At 45.3% G+C, this 22,870-nt stretch overlaps 2 protein-coding genes across 2 annotated transcripts in view; one reads left to right on the forward strand and one right to left on the reverse strand.

Moving 5' to 3' along the window:
• The window catches only part of COLQ (collagen like tail subunit of asymmetric acetylcholinesterase), a 96,580-nt gene that overhangs the window by 69,089 nt on the left and 4,621 nt on the right, over window positions 1-22,870 (forward strand). The window contains exons 7-13 of the mRNA XM_085880236.1: window positions 1,337-1,481; window positions 5,798-5,878; window positions 10,978-11,068; window positions 11,675-11,808; window positions 12,077-12,196; window positions 12,345-12,450; window positions 12,864-12,966. Coding sequence (XP_085736362.1) covers window positions 1,337-1,481; window positions 5,798-5,878; window positions 10,978-11,068; window positions 11,675-11,808; window positions 12,077-12,196; window positions 12,345-12,450; window positions 12,864-12,966 — 780 coding nt within the window. The remainder of the gene's footprint in view (window positions 1-1,336; window positions 1,482-5,797; window positions 5,879-10,977; window positions 11,069-11,674; window positions 11,809-12,076; window positions 12,197-12,344; window positions 12,451-12,863; window positions 12,967-22,870) is intronic.
• Window positions 764-22,870, reverse strand: part of LOC147027554 (uncharacterized) — a 57,596-nt gene continuing 35,489 nt past the window's right edge. The window contains exons 4-5 of the mRNA XM_085877046.1: window positions 5,790-5,858; window positions 764-2,114 (exon numbers count right to left, since the gene is read on the reverse strand). The gene's annotated coding sequence lies outside the window, so the exon portion shown is untranslated. The remainder of the gene's footprint in view (window positions 2,115-5,789; window positions 5,859-22,870) is intronic.

Here is a 22,870-nt window from a genome sequence, read left to right on the forward strand (position 1 = left end):
AGATGTTTCTTGTCTCTTCACCACATAACAAAGCACCTACACACTCTCGTGTGCAACCTTGTGGCTGCTGGTTACATCGTTGGTTCGGGATGTGGCTATACCACTGATGCAGTGCCCTTATTACCAGTACACTGGTGCTCAGTTTGCCAACCTCAGAAGGATGACAGGCAATCAACTCCACCTGGTGTTAACTCAGTGTTGCCAACGGGGCTCAAAATCAGGACCTTCTCAAGCCAGCCACCCTAACCGCTAATCCAATGGCAGGCTTAACAAAGCACATGGATAAAACGTGTATTCACAAGATTATTCAGAGGAAAAGATTGGTAAAATCTTGGGGTTCATGTCTTCAGGTTTATGATGACAACATGAGATTGCCTACATGTACCTTTATGCAGCTTTCTTTGGCTGGAACAGCACGGGGTTTAATTTTATGTGAATCCTAGACACCTGGGGTAATACGCGATTTTCAACATAGCAATCTTCCGCAGAATGCTCAGTGCGCATACCTAGAAACCCCTGAGAAATGGTGGTGCTCAGGGCACTATAAAGTATATCGTGTGTGTGCGAGATAAGGATTGCGACTGAAAATGGCTCAGAAAGCTTCTAGAAGAAGCCAAAATACTTGGAGAAGTACCAGGGAGAAAAAGCTGTGCAGCAGCACAACGAATGACTTGGAGAACTTTCCAAACACGTCAAACAGTCAGCTCCCCATTCTGCAAACTTCCGACCATGAGGGCCGGTGCAAGGCCTGAGTTGACGGGCGTGTGCTACACAAACCCCCGACAGATTTCTCCTAGAGAATGGACGTTCAACCTTGTGGGGGTGCCTCCTGTGAGCATGGCAAGCTTAGTGATTTATTTAATGGACGTCTGCAATTGGAAGGACCATGTTGTGCATCATTAACGATAACTTACTCTTCAACAAGGAACATCTTCGTGACGTGAAAATACACAAAGCTTGGGCCAGCTATATTCATGTGGGAGCTGGGTCTATTAGGGAGACAACCCTGAGGAAGACGCCGTATCTAGTTTGGGTGTTTTTGAACACCAATAGGAAGGACATGTCTGAGACTGGTGAATGTACAGGGTAAGTTTAAAATGATGATATTGTTATGGGCCTGGATTCACGGTTCGCCATGAGAGGAAGCAATCAAGTTCTTCCTGAACACCCAGTCCTGAGACCACCAGCCACAGATAACTTCGCGGCTCGGCGGGTTGTGGTTCAACCACGAACGCTAATTGGTACCGCCAATCGTGGCAAAGATTTCACGACTTCACGTGTTACCTTACCTCTGGACCGCACCAAGCCTTTTTTCGTGCCGACAACGCACACCCAGATTACCGCCAAGTGATACAGCGAATGTGCACTGGCTAACGAGAGCAAATCACATGAGGTATAACTTCCTGGCTAACACGACGTGTGGACTACAGTATGCCAGACCAATGGAGGAAAAGATGCGACGAACTGAGTACATTTACAATGCAAGCAATTTATTATTAAACGGGTGACGAAAGGCATGTGTGCAAGCAAGCAAAGGTTTTAATACACAAGCAGTATTTGTGCAGCAGGGAAAACAAGGATAGGTGTGGTGTGGCAAAAACAAAGAGACACAGAGCAGAGTTATACCATGATAAAACTTACACAATCTTACTTACACCAACACGACAAACGCCATCATTAACGCTCCCGAGGAAAATTAGAAAGCAAGAAAGATAAGAGAAGTAAAAGGTGGTTCTGACCTTTTGGCTTCCAGGCAACATCGATGGACCTGTGCAAACCCAGTTGCTGAGGAGGTGGAAAGAGGAGAAAATCTGTGGGTGTCTATCGTGCGTGTTGGGGGGGGGGGCGTGCGGTGAGGGGTGCGGTGATTGGCAGGTGATATGCAGAGAGGAAGATGTAAAAGATGTGGATCAGTGGCCCCGGCCAATCATTGATGCTCTTTTATTGTACGTTAGACGAGACGGAAATAAAGAAAAGAACATGTGAGGAGATAGGCTAATAGTGAAGTGTAAGGTCTGTAAGTGTATTACGATGCACTCTCATACTGCGCTCGGTCTGGCGCCTGGCTCTTCCGCTTGTTCCATACTCCACTCGAAGGACTCTGTTCCGCCAACCTGCAACTCACCATGACCACAAGAACCAGAACGCCAAGAACAAAAAAAAACGAACTGCAGCTCAAGAACGACGTGCCACCAAGCCCTCACTCCTGTGCTGAACGCACAGTGCTTATAATATGGAGATGTATACATCACATATGTTAAACCAGCCACCCTTTTCCCTGGTGGGGACGGAGTTTGAGAAGCGGGTCAGAATGAACTGTTGGTGTTTTCCAGCACCCTCATTGGTGTGTGGACAATTACCACATCGTTGGCCCCGCCCATGCGGTGGTCCAGCAGCAGAAAATAGCCTCATTCGCTCCGAACCCTCCTACGCGCTTGAGCTCTGACATTATATTAAAATGGCGTGGGGCATTCTGTCGCGCACTCTGGCTATGAATGTGTGCCAAACATGCAATGGAGGTCACAACTGAGCAGAGCATCAGGGCCACCGACGTGACATCGAACAGAGTCCCGCGAATACTTCCACCCCAAACAAGAGGTCCACAAGTCCAGACTCGAGTGCCAGCAATGGCGCGCCATGCTCCCCCATTCCCTGTTGGTCCCAAAAGGCGGTGGTGGTCGTCGGTGGTGACCGTGGTTGAATGATGGCAGTGTCAGCATAGTGGTGAGTTCTAGCATAGTGGTTTTTGGTGGTGATCGTTGGTCATTGTTGTGGCATCAGGTACCGAATGTAGGCGAGCTTGGGTTGTGTTGCGATGATGTGGTGATTATGATGAAGATGTCTGGTTGGTGTGTGACTTGTTGTCGCATTGGGGTTTGAGTATGGTGAGGACGCGGGTGTAATGTTGTATGTTGATGACTGCCTGTTGCTATGGTCTGCATGCTTGCGTGAAGAAAGGCTCGTGTGTGCAGCGAAGCAAAATAAGTAAAGAAGGAGAAGAAAAAGCCCATCCTACCTGAAGCACATGCAATGCATATTGACCCATAAACCCATTACACATAAGGGAAGGACTATCTGGAATGAATACCAATGAAATAACTATCTCGGGAACCTCCACATGTTGTGTGCCATTGCCTTGGGGAGTGACGGTTTTGCAAAATCGGAACAATATTTACTATTAATTATGTTGGGAGGTGTGAGGGAGTGGACGTTGGGATCCATACGAGTTGTGAGGGCTGTTATAAATATATTGCTTGTTTGGTTCTGGGGCCACAAGAGAAACTAGAACAGCACTCGGTACAGCGCATACCTCCGCCAGGCTGAACAGTTTATGTTATGGATCCCACTGAAAGGCCGGATCTGCATTTGGACCTGAAATAAAATCGAATCAGCTTGTTCTTGTGACCGAACCAACTCATCCACCAAGTTTTGTCATAACTCGTCAACAACCTTTTGAAATATCGTGCTCTATATATCTTTTTGGCCACACCTCTCAATGGTGCAGAATCACTTTAAAAATTAAAACATTCTCGTTTCTGGATCTGGATTTTCTTCACCAAAGTCAAAACAGTTAGTCAATGTCACACTCTTAACCTATCCACCAAGTTTTGTCCGAATCTGCCCACAACATTTTGAGATATCATGTTTATATATTGTTTTTAGCCCTATCGCTCAATGGTGAGGAATCACTTTTAAAAAAATTATCGCGTCTGGATCTGGATCTGGATCTGGATCTTCACCAAAATCGAATTAATTGGTCAATCTCAAAGTCCCAACTTGTCATCAAAATTTCCTCTATATATATGTATGAGTATGGTGGCACGATTGAAGACCTCCACCGCCTCCCCCCTCCCCCCAACCGCCCCACCAATACCCGCCAATCCTAAACTTTTTGAGTTATCCTGCATTATTTATTTATTTATTTACTTTATGCAGCCTGTGGCTGCTTGACTGCATCATTTCGGGGGTGAGGCCGTGCCACTGATGCAATGCTTACCAGCACGCTGGTACTCATTTTGCCGACCTCGGAAGGATGACAAGTCGAGTCAACCCACCTGATGTTAATTCAACCACTGACAGGGGTATGAACTCAAACCCCTAAGATCTTAATCCAGCCACCCCAACCAATTAAGCCCACACCAGGCTTCGTTTCCTTTTCACAGATAAACAAACAAACAGACAGGGGTTAAAACGCAACCTCCAACCACCTTCGGTGGCAGAGGTATATTATACTAGATTTTTGCATCTATTTCTAAAAGGAGTTGTGTGTGTACGTGTGCGTGTGCGTGTGCATTATATCCACTGTGGTCGCTCATTTGCATTAAAAGGAAATGATTGGACCTCAACACCTCACTCTGTCTCCATCTCATCCATGGATATTTGTCATATTTCCTCCATATTTCCTCCATATTTCCGTGAGTCCAATTTTCATTGAGGAACACAACATTTGTGGTCAACCATTTTGAAATTGCCACTGTTTCATTTAAATGCTGACAATTATGTTAAAAAGACAATATCACTTTCAGATAGCAGTTAAAAGTGCCTGGACGAGCAAAAACAGGTCACTGAAAATGCACACAACGCATGCGCAAAAGGTCTCGTTAGAATTCATATACATAATTTTGAAAGTTGTTTCTTGATTTGGTGAGAGCTGATTGGTTATTCCCTCCAATTAGGGGTGATACACGTGATTGAGTCTTGTTACCTCTGCCAGCAAAGGTGAAGGAGATTATGTTTTCACCCGTCTGTCTGTCTGTCTGTCTGTTTGTTTGTGTGCAGGATATCTCAAAAAGTTGTATACGGATCTGGATGAAATTTTGTGGACAGGTTGGGTGTGTGACAAGGGCGAACTGATTAAATTTTGGTGAAGATCCAGATCCGGATCCGACTACTAGAATTTTTTTAAGTGATTCATCACCATTGAGAGATAAGGCCAAAAACGATATATAGCACGATATCTCAAAAAGACAGGTCTTAGCATTGCATGTGGTACACGCTTGGGAGCTTCGGAGGTGCACATTTTTGTCGATGTTGTTGCCGATGACTTGCCAAGTGATGAAACTGGTCGGCAGCTGAGGGGGCATGTGGCATTGGGATTCTCATGTATGTGCTGCTTGTGAATGTCTGCAGCTGCAGAGGAACCCAGGTAGGGTTTGAAAGAGCAATGTGTAGGTTTTATCGGTTGCTTGATGCAGCTTTCTTTTGTCTAGACCAGCATTAGGGTGTGTGTGTGTGTGTGTGTGTGTGTGTGTGTGTGTGTGTGTGTGTGTGTATATATATATATATATATATATATATATATATATATATATATATATATATATATATATATATATATATATATATATATATATATATGAATATATATATGAATATGGCAGCATTATTGAAGACCTCCTACTCCCCCCTTCCCCTACCCACGCCCCCCCCTTCCCAACCACCCCGCCAATCCACAATGTGCACAATTAAACCTTATCCCAATGATTTAATATGACACTGCCAAAGCATCCTGTTCCACGACATAAAATTCTGCGTTTTTCCCCCAAAAAACAGAGTGCTGTAGGTCGGTTGGGGATTACATTAAAAAAATCTCTGGGGAAGGGGTGGGTGTGGGTGGGATTTCCTTAATAAAACAAATAGATGGCCCCTAAATTTTGTCATCTTATTGTTTTATGGTAGAACTGTAATATTCAAAAGCATCCTTTTTGTTTTTGCAATCATGATCCATCATGAAAGGATGAAAATACACAAGCCGTGCATGTGGGTTTATTTTCCTCATTAATTCTTACCCTCTCAGGGAGACTTGGGACCAAAGGGCAATGATGGACCTCATGGTCACAGAGGTCCCATGGGCAAACCTGGAAAAAGAGGAAAACCAGTGAGTACGACTCAACGTGAAGTTCAATTTGAAATGATTGTTCAACATTTTTACTACTTTGTCATGACATATCCTGTGTAGATATAGCTGAGTGAATTGCAGAATGCATACAAATTTCTTCCCATAAGTGTAGATTCTCATGTCAAGCCATTTCAACTTTTGTTTTTTCCAAATTTGCAGTGTTTCATTGCACCACTTGTACCTTGTTTTCCACCTCTACAGCCCTCCACTCCCATCCCTCTCTCAACTCGCCATGTGTGGCAGGTTTCCTCCCATGTTTTATCCCCAACGTGCACTTTATCTTCCTTCCTTACCGTATGCATCTTGGCTCATCCCTCCACCCCACCTCACCCCACTCCCCCAACCCCTCCTGCAAGCATTTTCTCTCATACCCCACCCCCCCTCCTCAATTTGAAACATATCCTGCGAAGCATCAAAAATTCCAACATAGGCGAACATTTCGAGCAAGTGTACAGAATTTCATTATCAGACCCGAAACCCCTTTTTTTTCCAAACTGTTGTTTTATACCTCCCATATACCCAAATGATTTAAGTGAGGTCCCTTTCGTTTCAGAAACAAGACGGATCCTCTTTACAACATTTGCTGTTGTTCAAACTAATAAATGAGAAAAACTCCGATACTAATTTTCCATCAAAGTAATTAATATACCACCGGTATACTGGTTAGGATAAATAAATAAAAACTCAGCGAAAATGAGAGGGGGTGCAATAATTACACCACTGTACTTAATAATACAATATTGTCATATTTTATAATAGATTAATGCATCAAAAAATTAATTTTCCACGAATTAATATGGAAAGGTATTTATAATATAAATGACATGGTATAACCTACCATGCCTGCCAGCTAGCTGAGGTCAATGTAAGGAGTATCGGTCGTGAATATTCCAAAAAAAGAAAAATGATTGAATAAAGCATCCGGCATCACACAGCTGGTACATTTCCCATCTTGCATCTTCCCGATTGTATTACGCTCTCTTCCAGACCACCATATGATGAATACTTTTCATTTTTCCTACCCCTTCATTATATTTTGCTAAATTGTTATGCAAAGTCACCCCACAACTGGTAACTTCAATTATGGGACATCAGTAAGTATGAATACATCAGAGGTTCCTGGGATAGTGTGATTACTTGTTGATCCAATTATAAACTCAGAATCCCCATTGCTCATGCTGATACAGACATCTTCGAGAACTAATTCATAATTATCCTGTCCACTCTGTACTCATAAGTCTGCCGCTTCCTGTGATCCCTTCTATACTCTCCTAGCCTTGGTACACTCAGATCTGCAGCGGGATAATAAATGCCCATCAATTCACCTCCTAACTCTGAAGGGTGAACCTTATGAAGGCAACTTCATATATTCCCACCAAATTAATTCAGAGAGATGAAAGATAGCTGTCATAAAAATGGAAGAGATAAATTATTAATCAACGTAATCTTCCATATATATATATATATATATATATATATATATATATATATATATATATATATATATATATATATATATATATATCATACATACATGCATGCAGACATACATACAGACGTGTGCGGCATCCTTGCATCCTACATGCAGACCCAATAAATGTAAGCTTTATATGCTTGATGAAGTGGATTGTGAAAGAGTTTTTAATATTTGATGAAGTGGATTGTGGAGGCATTCTGAAAGCAGCTAAATAAATAAAGCAAATCAAGAATGAGTGGTCAAAATGAGCTCTTGACTTAAGTTTACAGGTTTAGTGATTTTTTTTTTTTTTGAACGAAAAAGGTGAAAAGTTATAAAAACAAGGGGGAAAAAAAAAAGACATAAAATGTCATAGCCCCAATTGTTTTATTAATTTTGATGTACGGAGTTTTGCTGTATTTATTTACAACTTAAATGGCCGCCGGTCTACCAGTCAGCCATGTTGGATCCGATCTCGGAAAAAAATGATGTGCATATCTCATAATATATTAATATATCTCATAATAAGCCATCATTCACTATGTGTGTGCCAAGTTTGAACAAGATCGGTAAATGCATGCCGAGAAATGGTTGAGGACGTATTCGATAGCGGGTTTTTTTTTTTTTTTTTACAATGAAAATGGCCACCAGTCTACCAGTTGGCCATCTTTGATCAGATCGCAAAATAAGGTGAAGTGCATATGCATGCCATTATGGACTCTGCTTGTGCCAAGCTTGAACAAAAATCGGACCATGCATGTCTGAGAAATGGTTGGGGACACATTTAAGAAACAAAATGACCATCTTGGATCTGATCTGGAAAAAAAAAAAACTGATGTGCATATGCAAACCATCATCCTTTATCTGTGTGCCATGTTTAACAACATTGGTAAATATTTGTCCTGGAAATGGTTGAGGACGTGTTCGATATCGGGTTTTTTGCAACTAAATTGGCCGCCAGTCGGCCATCTTGGAAAAAATGACGTGCTTTCGGAAGTCATCATGTGTTATCTGTGTGTCAAGTTTGAACGACCAGTAAATGTTTGTCCGGGAAATGGTCGAGGATGTGTTCAACATCGGGTGTGACAACTAAAATGGCCGCCAGTCGGCCATCTTTGAGTGCATCGCGAAACAAAATGATGCGCATGTGCATACCATCATGCGTGTCTTTGTGCCAAGTACAAATATAATCGGTCCATTCATGTCAGATATGGTTGCGGGCGCACGCACGCACGGACACAAAAATCGAGACCAAATCCATAAGCTCCCATTTTGGACTAAATCAATCGGGGGTGAATAAAACTATTGTTTACATTCTAATTGGTTGGTAGGCAATTAATGATAAGAGATTGAGTCACGTGATTGTATTTCAAAGACAAACGTTAAGGGGTGGAACTGGAACTTTATTCCAGTTCCACCCCTTAACGTTTGTGATCATCATATTAACCAAAACTTATAATCCAAAATCGAAAACAAACAGTAATTCTCATATTCTTGTAGCTGTTCTCACATCACATGTTGTTAACAACAGAATAAACCGAGTTATTATGTTCAGTTATCATATTTCCGTTTTGTTACATTGATTGAATTTAGATGAGTGATGATTGTGTATTCTGAAGCAAAAGAACAAGCAATTTGATGTCTCGTCTGGGTTCAAATCCCAATCCGGCAATATACTCACAACAATACATTACAAGTCATTTCACGTGCTTTCAATAGATGATGTAATGAAGAGGGCATGCCTGTTTAAGATTGTCTACGGCCTCCTACCACTGCACACCGTCTGTAAAAAATAATGTTTACGACTTCTTACCACTGTGCACTGTTTATGAGCAATACATTTTCACAAATTCTACCACTGTACACCATCCGTAAATGACTTAAACCCACACTTCTCAAATCATACCGCCATAACACCGAGGAACACCTGCTACCTCAGGGAGCGATCATAACCATGCAAGATCATGTGCTGTGCCATTTCCTTTCATCACATGAACCCTTGTGAGTGGGAGCGTGGTTGCACTGGCCGACTTTCGTTTCCAGATATTCGTATTTGTGGAAATTTACCGACCGTTTGATTTTTCCTGGCATCTTGGCTTCGAGTTACATCAGCATGCAAAATTTCAACTCTCTAGCCCATTTATAATGTGCTGTTATATGGAAGTGTATGTGTGTGTCCGGGGGGGGGGGGGGGAGCATAGGTGGTCAATAGCTACAATGTGTTAAGAATAGTTTGGACCATATGCTCAAGTCAGTTTGGTTTACCCATGTATTAGATACCTGTGAGAGGCAAGTCATGGGGTAAAACATGCACTGAGGAGGCAGTGATTGTCAACAATAGACCACAATAGGGTAAGGTTGTATGGTGTCAAACCTCCTGTACAGGCAAGGCCAGTTCGAGGACTTGGCCACGAAAGCACCAGAAAAGTGTGATGGGCTTTCCTTGAACATTATAATGAACTGTTTGTCTAGCAGACCACAAGTCATGGTGGTAAAGTGAGTTGTGGAGCCCTGGAAAGGTGCGGAACACTTTCAAAATGGGGCCGCCCGGCAGTGCAATGGTGCCACCCACACCAGAGGATGGCAATGAGAGAGTCCCGCCATGTATGAGGGCGGTCCCAGAGGTGATAAAGGCCGAGTATGGGCATGTGCGTGGCAGATTACCTTTCGATCTTTGGAGATAACATCTGTTTCGTCGTTTCCCATGGAAGGACAGTTTTCCAGAGTTACTGAGACATCGCTCGTCACCAACCCAACACCACCTCATGTCTGCCTAAAGTCCTTGCATGTTCCCTTCGTTGTGTGAATCTGGTATTGTTGACGCCATAGCAGGGTATTTATTTCCTTTTATACATAAGATCGTGTTTGCTCCCCCTTTCATTCCTATTCTTGTGTCTTTTGACCACCAGATCTGTTCTGTATTTGTTGATTGTCATGTTCTTTATCCCCTGTATTTTGTATATAATAAACAAAATTAACAATAAGAAACATCTTTCCGCCTTTTGCCATTCTACACGAACTACTGCCAGTTTCGGCTTTATTTCAACAATCTTTGGGAGAAGTATTTCAGTTAAAAGAACACAGCAAAAATTGGAAAACATCATTTTGGCCGTTCACGTAGGTCTTAGGCATCCTGTTCAGAATGCCTGCATAAGCTGAGCATCTGACGAGACCGTACTAAACATTGATATAAGTGAGTGCATCAGTGGTTATAAAGACCCTAAACCGAACAGCCAAGCAATTATTTATGGAATTACCTTGTTACAATTGGATTTTCGGTGAAACAACTTGGTCACTAATAACTTTCAGTCTGCTCCACTTTGACTGGTGTCCATGTGGAGACCCTTAATATTTTGTAATTGACTAATTGCCTTTCTGGGGATTTGAGATGTGATACTACAACCCTACTTTTTCAAAGTGCATTGCCATCAAAAGTCTCCTTCATGATTTAAAGTACAGGTAATAATATAATAATAATACTAATAATAATAATGTTAATATCAATAACCTTATTGAACTTCTTTAACAAAGGCTTTGTATGCCAAAAAAAAAGAATTCTGAACCAAATGTGGGGTTGGACTGAGCATGAATGAAAATTCCAACTACATGATGTGGAATGCAGGGTTTAAAGGGTGACCATGGAATTCCTGGACCACCTGGTCCTCTGAGGTTTGTCGAGCTACCATTTGATGTTGGTAAAACTTCTCAAACAGGTGAGGACTACAAAGTATTAGTTGTCTTTGCAAAAAAATTGAAAGCTAGGTTGAGACTTTTGATTAAAATGTCCAAGGGAGCAACATTGGATCTTGAACAAGGAAAGACAATTGCATCATTGGAAGGTGCAATTACACAAAGAATGGAGGGAGAAATGGAACCTGAGCCCTTACTTGCAACTATTTTTTTCATAAGTAATGGCTTTCTTGCAGCTACAATGAAAGCTGTCCATTTTAATTTAAAATATAGAAGTAGTCTTGCTCATGGACACGAGTGTGGATCTGTGTCAGTGGGGAGGAAGAACAATGGATGAAATCAACAGAACGATGATTGAGGTATGTTGACTGCTGTGGAAAGCATGGAGCTGACATTTCAGGTGTTAACCCTTCATCAGAGCACTCTTTATCTCCGAAAAAAAAAATCAACTCCCGAAACGTCAGCATCTTGCTTCCCATGGGGGTTAGCATAACGTGATCAACATCCTGTTTATTTAATCCCTTGATTTTAGCACTAAACTATTTGATGGATGGTGAAATTTATTTGACTACATTGTAATAATATGGAAAATGAATACAGTCTCATGAAAAGGTCTTATCGCCTGACAGTACAAGTCAAAGGTGAAACTGGACCAATGGGTCCTCCTGGCTTACCAGGCCTCCCTGGAAGGTGTGAATGTTCAGAAAATACCAATACCCTGTTCAACAGCCTTTCCATTGGACCTGCACCCACATTGCCGATGGTAAATCTTAATGTCTTACTTTAAACGTTGTTATCTTTCTCTTGCATCTCAGCTATTCAGGAATGATCTCAACTATTTAAGTGCTACAGAAATGAAAGTTTTTTTTTTCAAAAACTCATCTTAGTTTGTCAGTGAGAGAAATACATGTGATATCACAGAACATGCCGTCCTTCAGGGTAGACAGCCTGTCTTATATTAAAACATATGATTGTATATTGTCCATGAAGTGCAAACAGCCACAATAGACCTTCGTTGAAATGTTCTACAGATCTTTGTGGTGGGTAGTGAGGAAGAGTTGCAGGAGGTGAGGACACCACATGTCCTAGCACTTCGCAAGGATATTAGAGCCCTTTTCTTCCACGAGCCAACGGGCTGGGTTCCCATCCAGGTTGGACCAGACAAAGTTTCTTGGTTTGCAGGGTAATGGTTACCCGAAATGGTGGACCTGCTCAGTTTATTTTGTTTTTTTAATTCCATTTCATTCTGCTAATTTAATCTTTATTTTATCAGCTATTAGTTTGTCATTTGCATTCCAGCTTGCGCCTCCATACTACACGGGTTACTGTGGTGATGGAAAAGTTCAGGAGGAGAACGGTGAAGAATGCGATGATGGGAATGAGATCCAGTCTGACTCCTGTGTAGGTAAGATGTTTTGAAATAAATACTTCACTACAATACTAAAATACATTTGTTCAGTCTTAGTTTATCAACACTCTAATCTCTGCCGTTTATTGTCATTTGCAATCTGTGCTTCCATTTTCTTTCTCAGTCATTATCCTTCAGGCTCCTTTTTCAATATTATAGTTCGACAAATGGAACTTGATTAAATGGTATGCTTGGATGTGATATTGACTTGAAACCGATAAGAGTGTTCCTGGAAATTAAGCGAGAACTGAAGCTGTTTTCGAAAATACAGGGGCAATGGTGACAATACTCTTGAAATACAACACCATTGACGTTGATACCAAAAAGGCAAATGCAATTTTGAGGAAGCAATAACAACATTTGTTATTAACTTCACCCCCAACGTGGTTACTGGGATCATTTGGATGCAGGCTGCAAGCAATCATTCTGCGGGGATGGCCACCGTCAAGAAACTGAGGAGGAGTGTGACGGCACAGATCTGGGCCATCACACTTGTGCTTCATACCTGCCTGGGTGATTATGAACTGAACCTGACATATAATCTATAACTAACATTATCACGTTACAGTTTTGTCCTCCCTTAAGCTGTATGTGCATTTCGGTTTATAATGGGGTGTCATTACATTTCATAAGTGAATGTAATTCATAACTAGAGCCATGGCATAATTAACTTTGCAAGACAACAGCAATAACAATCTGGGCTTGTTCCTTCTCAAATGACAAATTCAGCCCTGGCATTTTTTATTTTATAGCATGTTAAATATTTTGTAGTATACCAAGAACCAATAATGTCTCTCTCTCATCTGTAATTGGAGGGAAAAACGAATCAGCTCTCACCTAATCAATTATCCCAGGTGTCTAGGATTTTAATCAATCAAATCACATGCTCTTCCAACCAAAGAAAGTTGCATACAGTAACCAAGAAAAGCTACACAAGGTAAGCCCTTTGCTGTTTCAAACCCTACCTGGGTTCCTCTACAGCCGAAGATATTCACAGGTAGCACATACATGAGGATCCCAATGCTGCATGCTCCCCAAAGCCAATGGACTGGTTGAATCACTTGTTGACAAGTTATCAGCGACAGCATAGACAAAAACGTGAACCACCGAGGCTCCAAAGCGTGTACCACATGCAATGCCAATAACAGTTAACATATAAATAACAAGACTCAATCATGTCTCTCACCCATAATTGGAGGGAACAACAAATCAGCTCTCACCTAATTAATTCCTCCAGGTCGTCAGGTATGGGAGCATGTGCTTGAGCAGTACGTCACCATGCCTACTTTCTGCAGGTACTTCAGGGGCCTCCGTCTGGCCATCTCCCAAGCAGATTCCTAGTCCATCCCCATCTCCTCAAGATATCGCCCAACCTGCTGCAAGCATGAGGGAAATGGTAAGACCGTTGGCCTCCTCCACACACGAGGCTCCCTCACTGGTAAGCAGGATCAGCATCAGGTAAACGAGCCACATGCCCATACAGCTGCAGCTGCAGCTGACACTAACGGGTTTTACAGGCAACAAATCTCATCTGAGTCTCTCAGCAAACGCTCGTTGGACACAAAGACTGACCAACAACAGCCAAGGATTCTCTGAAGGACCTGGTGCCGAAGGAGTTAAGTCTCCGGATGCAGACTGGACTCTCAGATCCCAGGTCAGAGTCCAAGTCTCACATCTGTAGAGCAAGACTGAAAGCATGAAGGACTTAAAAATCTCGGACTTTCGTTGTCCTGCATAAATACCGAAAGCACCAAACTTCATGTTACAGTGAATCAATGACTCCCCAGGCCTGACCCAGACATCTATCGACTTTGAGCTCACAACATTCGGACACATGAATATCACTGCAAACGAAAGTGAATTTCTCCGTGATCTCAACATTCTCGCCATAAACAGAAGCAGGCAAAATAGCGGCATCCAACATGTCATTGAAAGTCTAGATCTTAGTTTTGACCCAGGAAACCCATAATCCCAAGGGTTCAGACTCCACAGTCAGTGCCTTGAAGGCGCCAATAAGGATATCCAGCAACTCAGCAAAGATGACTAAATCATCTGTGAAATCAAAGTCAGAGATCTTGACATTCCCAAACAATGCACCGCAGCTTGATCTCTCCAACATCCTCCCCATAATCCAGTCCATAGAAGCGCGAAAGAGAGTGGGGGCTTGTTCACCCTTGACAAACTTCAGTGACAACTGGAAATAAGTGAGAGATGGAACAACCACACCTCGCAGGTCAGGTCAGGTCAGGTATGCGAGCATGCGCCGGAGCAGCGCATTGTTGCATCCACTTTCTGCCGGTATTCCAGGGGCCTCCGTCTGGCCATCCCCCAGTCAAATGTCTGGCCCATCCCATCTCCTTGAGATGCTGATCAACCTGCTGCAACCATGAGGCATGTGGGTGGCCATTGGCCTCCTCCACCCACGAGGCTCCCTCGCTGAGAGAATCTGGTGAGCAGAATCAGCATCAGGAAAATGAGCCACATGAGCATACAGCCGCAGCTGATGCTCAAGGACTATGCAGGTAACAAATTTTATTTGAGTCACTCTCAGCAACTGCTTGTTCAATACAAATCCGACCAGCGACAGCCAAAGATTCTCAGAAGAGGCCACGCACCAAAGGAATCAAGTCTGCATCTCAGATCCCTGGTCAGAGTACAAGTCTCACATCCACAGAGCAAGACTGCAAGCACCATGGACCCAAAGACTTGGACTTTCATCCTCCTGCACAGGTACCGGCAGCGCCACACCCCATGATCCAGTGACTCCATGACTCCCCAGGCCCAACCCAGATGTTTATTGACCTCTGGCGCACAACCACCAGAGACATGCCCATCACTGCCAAGGTAAGTGAATCTCTCCGTGGCATCAACATCCTCACCACAAAAAGGTGCAGACAAGATAGCAGCATCCAAGATGTCATTGAAAGCCTGGATATTAGTTTTGACCCAAGAAACCTGTAATCCCAGCGGCACTGACTCCTCATTCAGCACCTCGAGGGTCCCCAAAAGGATATCTCGAGTCTCCGCAAAGATGACTGCATCATCTGCGAAATCAAAGTCAGAGATCTTGACATTCCCAAACAATGCACCGCAGCTTGATCTCTCCGACACCCTGCCCAGAATCTAGCCCACACAAGTGTTGAAAAGTGTGGGGCCAGAACACACCTCGACGTACTCCAGTAAAAACTGGAAATAAGTCGGAAATGGTATCACGACAACTCACAGCACTCTCAGTACCACAATATCGTTCAGACATTAGATTGATCAGTCTTGGTGGCACCCAACGAAGACGAAGAATCCTCCAGAGGGCATCCCGATTCACTGAATCAGATGCTTTACAGAGTTCAACGTATGTTGAAAGCAGCCCCTGCCAAAACTCTCATCTGCATTCGGTGAGGACCCCAAGAGCAAGGGTACGGTCAATCGTTGACCTCTTTGGTGTAAAGCCTGACTGCACTGGACGCTGGTGCTCAAGCAGATGGTGGTTAATCCCATCAATAATTATCCAAGCAAAGACCTTGCCCGGCTCTGAGAGCATCGTCACCCTTCGGTAGTTGTTGCAGTCCTGGCGATCACCCTTCCCTTTCCAGAGAGGGACAACAAGGCCCCTCTTCCAGGCAGTTGGGATAATGCCTGTGTTCCAGGCAGAGCACAGAACTGCATGCAACGACACGAGTGCAGCATTTCCACCAGCCTTGATAAGATCAGCATGGATGCCACAAATCCCAGGAACTTTTCCCCATTTCAACCTCGGTTTACTGCAGCCTGTGTTTCCACAAACAAAGGTGGATCACAGTTGATTGGAGGTCAGCAATAGGGAGAGTAACACCTCTGACATCCAACTCAACAGCTGGTGGATCCGCCTGGTACAGCCGCTCAAAGTAACCGGTCCAGTGGGCCTTCACTTCAGACTCCACTGTTGAGAGCCCACCACACTCCACTCGAACTGTAGTACACCAAGGCATGGGCTTGGTGGAACGCAATGCATGAATTCCCCTGGATGCAGGGCAATAATCACTTGACCACAGTTGATGCTCTACCCCCTCACAGATTCCTTGCACATAGGCCTCCTTGTTCACCATAAGCACATGTACAATTCTACGCCTCAGCTCCCTGAACAGCTCAGCTATGCCATTAAGCCTGGCCCTGCAACTCTGTTCAATGGTATCCAGTGTCCTTTGAGAGACAAAATTCGTCTTCGCCCTGAGATGAGTTCCAACACATCCACCAGCAACATCAATGATGGTGGGCGTGAAGGCACTCCACAACTCTCCAGGATTCCCCATAGCACCCAGACCCCACAAATCCCCACTCAGCCTGCTCGCAAACTCCTCAGCTACCCACTCATCCTTGAGCTAGCCAACATCCAGCCTCGGCTGGGATGGCACCATTGTCCTGGATTTAAGCTGCAACTTCGAGTTGCTACAACAAGCCGGTGATCGGTGTTGAGGAACTGAGCACTTCGGTAGACCCTGTAGTTCTGAATCATCCTCCAGCACCCATCAACGAGCACGTGGTCAATCTCCTTTGCCACACCACCAGCGTTGGAATGTCGAGTCCAGCAATGAGTCTGTGGGCATTGAAACCATAAATCAGCTACCCCAAGTCCACAAACTTAGTGCTGTTCTGATTCACAGTTCCAGACCCATGGGGACCATCATATATCTCATAACCAAGGGCGTCGGTACTGTGGTACTGAGAGTGCTGTGAGATATTCCAACGCTGGCGGTGTGGCAAAGGAGATTGACCACGTACTCGTTGATGGGTGCTGGAGGACGATCCCGAACTGCAGGGACGACCGGAGTGCTCAGTTCCTCAATACTGACCACCGGCTTGTTGTAGCAACTCTAAAGCTGCACCTTAAATCCTGGAGAATGGTACCATCCGAGCCTAGGCTGGATGATGGCAAGCTCAGGGATGAGGGAGTAGCTAAGGAGTTTGCGAACAGGCTGAGTGGACACTTGGGGGGGTCTGGGTGCTTGGGGGGTCCTGAAGAGTTGTGGAGTGCCTTCAAGACCACCGTCCTTGATGGTGCTGGTGGATGTCTTGGAACTCACCGCAGGGCAAAGAAGAATTTTGTCTCTCAAGGGACACTGGATACCATTGACCAGAGTCGCAGGGCCAGGCTGAATGGCAGAGCTGAGCTGTTCAGGGAGCTGAGGCGTAAAACTGTATGTGCACTAAGGGTGGGCAAGGAGGCCTATGTGCGAGGAATCTGTGAGGGGGTAGAGCATCACCTGTGGACAGGTGATTCTCGTCCCGCTTACAGGGGAATTTGCGCATTGTGTTCATCCAAGCCCATCCCTCGGAGCACTGCAGTTAGAGCAGAGAGTGGTAGGCTCTTGACAGAGGAGTCTGAAGTGAAGGCCCGCTGGGCCGGCTACTTTGAGCGGTTGTACCAGGCTTATCCCCCAGCTGCCAAGTTGGACGTCAAGGGTGTTACAATCCCTGTTGCTGACCCTCGAATCAAATGTGGTCCACCTTCGCTTGTGGAAACACGGACTGTGGTGAACCGGTTGAAACGGGGTAAAGCTCCAGGGATCTGTGGCATCCATGCTGAACTTCTCAAGGCTGATGGAAATGCTGCACTCGTATTGTTGCATGCAGTTTTGTGCTCTGCCTGGAACACAGGCATCATCCCAACTGATTGGAAGAGGGGCCTTGTTGTCCCTCTCTGGAAAGGGAAGGGTGATCACCAAGACTGAAACAACTACCGAGGGGTGACGCTACTCTCAGTGCCGGGTAAGGTCTTTGCTCGGATAATTATTGATAGGGTTCGCCACCATCTGCTTGAGCACCAGCTTCCAGAGCAGTCAGGCTTTACACCAAAGGGGTCAACGATTGACCGTATCCTTGCTCTTCGTGTCCTAACCGAACGCAGCCGAGAGTTTCGGCAGGGGCTGCTTGCAGCCTATGTTGATCTCTGCAAACCATTTGATTTAGTGAATCGGGATGTCCTCTGGAGAATTTTTGGTCTTCATGGGGTGCCACCAAAACTGATCGATCTGATGTCTGAACTCTACTCTGGTACTGAGAGTGCTGTGAAGTGTGGTGGTACCATCTCTGACTTATTTCCAGTTGTTACTGGAGTTCGTCAGGGGTGTGTACTGGCACCCACACTTTTCAGCACTTGCATGGACTGGATTTTAGGGAGGATGTCAGAAAGATCAAGCTGCGGTGCATCGTTTGGGAATGTCAAGATCTCGGACCTTGATTTCGCAGATGATGCAGTCATCTTTGCGGAGACTTTAGATATCCTTTTGGGGGCCCTTGAGGTGCTGAATGAGGAGTCGGAGCTGCTGGGATTACAGGTTTCTTGGGTCAAAACTAAGATCCAGGTTTTCAATGACATCTTGGATGCTGCTGTCCTGTCTGTGTCCGTTTGTGGTGAGGATGTTGAGGTCGTGGAGAGATTCACTTACCTTGGCAGTGATATTCATGTCTGTGCTGGCTGTGAGTCAGAGGTCAATAGATGTCTGGGTCAGGCCTGGGGAGTCATGAATTCACTGGATCATGGGGTGTGGCGCTGCTGGTACCTGTACGGGAGGACGAAAGTCCGAGTCTTCAGGTCCTTGGTGCTTCCAGTCTTGCTCTCTGGATGCAGGACTTGGACTCTGACCAAGGATCTGAGACAGAGACTTAATTCCTTTGGTTCCAGGTCTCTTTGGAGAATCCTTGGCTATCGCTGGTCAGATTTTGTGTCCAACGAGCGGTTGCTGAGAGACTCGGATGAGATTTGTTACCTGCATGGTCCGTGAGCGTCAGTTGCGGCTGTATGGACATGTGGCTCGTTTTCCTGACGCTGATCCTGTTCACCAGATTCTCTCAGCGAGGGATTCTCGTGAGTGAAGGAGGCCAATGGGCCGACCACGTGCCTCGTGGTTGCAGCAGGTGAATCAGCATCTCAAGGAGATGGGGATGGGCCTGGCATCTGCCTGGGGGAAGGCCAGAAGGAGGCCCCTGGAGTACCGGTGGAAAGTGGACGCAGCGATTCGCTGTTCTGGCACATGCTCTCATACCTGACCTGACCTGAATGAATCTGTGGGCACTGAAACCATAAAACAGCCACCCTAAGTCCACAAACTTAGTGCTGTTCTGATTCACAGTTCCAGATCCATGGGTCCATCATGTCTCATAACCAAGGGCGTCGATCCTGGGGGGGACATGTCCCTCCCACTTTTTTTTACCAGGGGGGACAGAGTATATTCTGTCCCCCCCCCACATTGAGTCCCATGTCTATTTGAAAAATGCAAAAAAAATTAAGCAATAGCTGTTGGTACGCAGCGATAAGCCTTCGTTGCTGTTCTTGTCATTATACCATGCAGCCCCACGCTGTAGATGTACTGTACGGTACATATAGGGGGCGACCGTAGTGCGCATGATGTACACTACCGTCGCCCCCTATATGCACCGTCTCTTCTACACACGCACTCAGGCATCTGAAAACCTGGCTGAGAAGTTCGATGAGTCAACAAAGACTGAACCATCTCATCGTTTGCCACATCCACAGTGATTGGTTGGCAGCACTGGATCCCCATGAGTTGGCAAGTACGTTTGTTTCCAATTTTCCGAACCGTCACACTCTATTTGGATAAATACAGTACAGTATATGTACAGGTATTAATATACCGTATCTGGAACTGAAAAAAAAAAACGTTGCAGTCCAATGTTCATGTCGCCAAATCGATTTGTAGGGAGCAGTTGTCGTGGTGATCTATTGCCTGGGCACACCTTTGGAGAAGGGTCCAGTTGCCTGTCCCCCTCACATTTTGGCTTGGATCGACACCCTTGCTCATAACCATCCCCATCAGTGCCAGTCGATGCATTGAAATTCCCCATGACTGTCAGAGTATCTCACCTGGGGTAATGATCAACCACAGACTTAAGCGCAGCACAGAATGCCTCCTTCACAGTGAGATAACATGCCTCAGTCGGAACATATACAGAGACCAGGGAAATGACACCAAAGGAGTGACGAATCCTCAGTCTCATAATATGCTCGTTGACCGGTGTTCCCTCAATTATCATGGCAGTCAGCTTATTGGACACAGCTACAGCAACTCCTTGGGCATGGTAACCATCAGAGCGACCAGACCAGTAGCCGGTGCAGCCACCTGCCTTGATCTCACCACTATACAGTCTCCGAACCTCAGAGTGCTGCAATACTGATGTCCAAACGCTGGAGCTCAAATTATAGCAGAGGCAGGTGATCATCTTTTCTATGGGATAGGACATTCCAGGCACCCATCCCAAAGGCATCGTCTCTCAGGTTAACCCGAGGAGACCGCCATCTGGTGGACGACACATCAGTACCACCCCAACACACACCACCGCAATCCAACCCAGGAAGGTTACCCTATGTTTTTTCCTCCTATCATCAAAGAATGGGGGTCCTGAAGGCTTTGCCCCAATCCCGTCATCCGGTGAGCTACCCTGCGAAGGTCAGCAGCACAGGAGTACTCCCATGGAGTGCGTTTTCAGTTTTCTTTGCGTTTTTTGTGCGTTTTGTGGAATGAAGTGTTTTATGGTGGCCGGAGTGCAAATCCCGCCACCAACCTCCCAGAAAGAGGGACCCAACTCCAGGAGGACAACCGCTGATGCAGTTCAGCACCAGATGTGAATGGCTGTTGGCTCACAAGGAGCTTCTCCTCCCTTTGACAGGTTTTGTGTTTAATCCTGCTGGATGTCCATATCCATACAACTTCCTCAAAAGGAAGCCTGCTGGGGGAGACGGTTTAGTTGCCGACAACTCGACCATGAAACGGGTTAGTACAGGTTTACATGGTACATGTAGCAAGTCAGATCTGATCTGGCCTGACCCGATTTATACCTTAGCGATCTATTCTGGCATCTTTATCAGCCTTGGTAGTTATGAAAACACTCAAACGAGAATAAAAGCTACTTTGTAAAGGCTTGTGAATGTCCTCAATAGCAAACTTTTCAAAGTATAATTTGTGCACATTTAGCTCAGAAGTGTAGATCGATGCAATCACAAATTTGCTGCCAGAATCGTGTGCTTGCGCAAAGTCCGACTCAAGACTGTGTGGGGTAAGTATTCCATGAATACCATATATGGTAGTTTACTTGAGCAGTTTGTTTAAGCACATTTATAAAGTATATTTATATATATATTGTTACGGCTGTGGAAATTCGCAATACACCATAAAGGTTCCTTAGATCAGTTGTGACGCTAAGTTTATGTGCAGATAGTTTCCCCACCGTTGTTGAAAGGGATTTTCGTGTGATTCATCGGGCTGCGACGCTTTGAGATAGCCGTTTTTCTTTTCTCTCTTGTTATTTTGAGCCCCCATTACAACAAACCTCCACACAAACAACCGCGACCACAAACTACGCCACAACACCAACCACGCTCACACCACCCCCACAACTACCACCACCAACATCGCTCTCAACAACCGCTTCCGAATGGCAGAACAAAAAACACTCGTGAAGCCTGTGGGGTTTTTTTCCCACCTGATTCTCCCGCCTGTTCTTCCCCACGCTTGGTGTGGGGGAGATGCGATCCGAGTGGGGGTCAAAGGTCATGTAAAGGAGGGGTCTGATTTTGGGGGAATAATTCCCTTGCCCCGAGCCAAAACTGACTTTCCTCGTCCCCTGCACAGCGCGGGGAGGGGGGAGCGAGAGGGCATGCCCCTTTTTGGGAAGCTTCCAGAAGGGAGGAGGAGCCAGAAACGGGGCGGGGCAAAGGGTGGAGCCCCGCTTTACAAAAGGCGAACAGACGCGTGGCTCAGGGTCTCTTCTCGGTTCATGCTGGCTCGTTCGTTCTGGGTCTCTTCTCGGTTCATGCTGGCTCCTTCGGTCTTGGTCTCGTGGTGCTGGTCATCCCTTGGGCTTCTCTTCTCCCTCCCTTCATTTGGACTCTTCGTTTTGGGCTTCTCTCTCTCTCTCTGGTCCTGAAGCCCCTTCTGCCATTCAGTCCTTTTGCTTGTTTGGTCGTGGGTCGTGGAAGCACCTTCAGCAACGCCGGAGAGAGCTCGCTGACCACGCCAGGGGCCCGAGGTCAGGCGTGGCTACGCAAGGCCATGGGGAGTCGATGTCGCGACCTGCCCACCGTCGCGCCACGAGGGCGCGGGTAAGACCCTTCGGTCTCACGGGACCCGTTCAGTCCTCCAGGACCCGTGCCATAAAGGTTTACGAACCCCGTCTACCTCCCTGCCTAAGGGGAGGGTTTTTCTTTGTTTTTGTATGCATGCTGTGGCGCCGTGTCCTGCCAAGTAGAAACTGTGTAAGTAACTGTGCATGTAAATTGATGCTTGCTTATAGTTGGTCGTATTGCTTTTGTTTTGTATTTCTTGCTTGTATATTGCATGACTGCCTTGCGTGTGTTGTGTGTTCAATATGTGCTTTAAATGAATGTCCTTGTGTGAAATGTATCCCGTTCGTTGTCTTTTTCCCT

The sequence above is a fragment of the Eptatretus burgeri genome, chromosome 4, assembly GCF_056783735.1.
Source record: "Eptatretus burgeri isolate ZD-2024b chromosome 4, Ebu_testis_v1, whole genome shotgun sequence".
In the NCBI taxonomy this organism is placed as follows: Eukaryota; Metazoa; Chordata; class Myxini; order Myxiniformes; family Myxinidae; genus Eptatretus; species Eptatretus burgeri.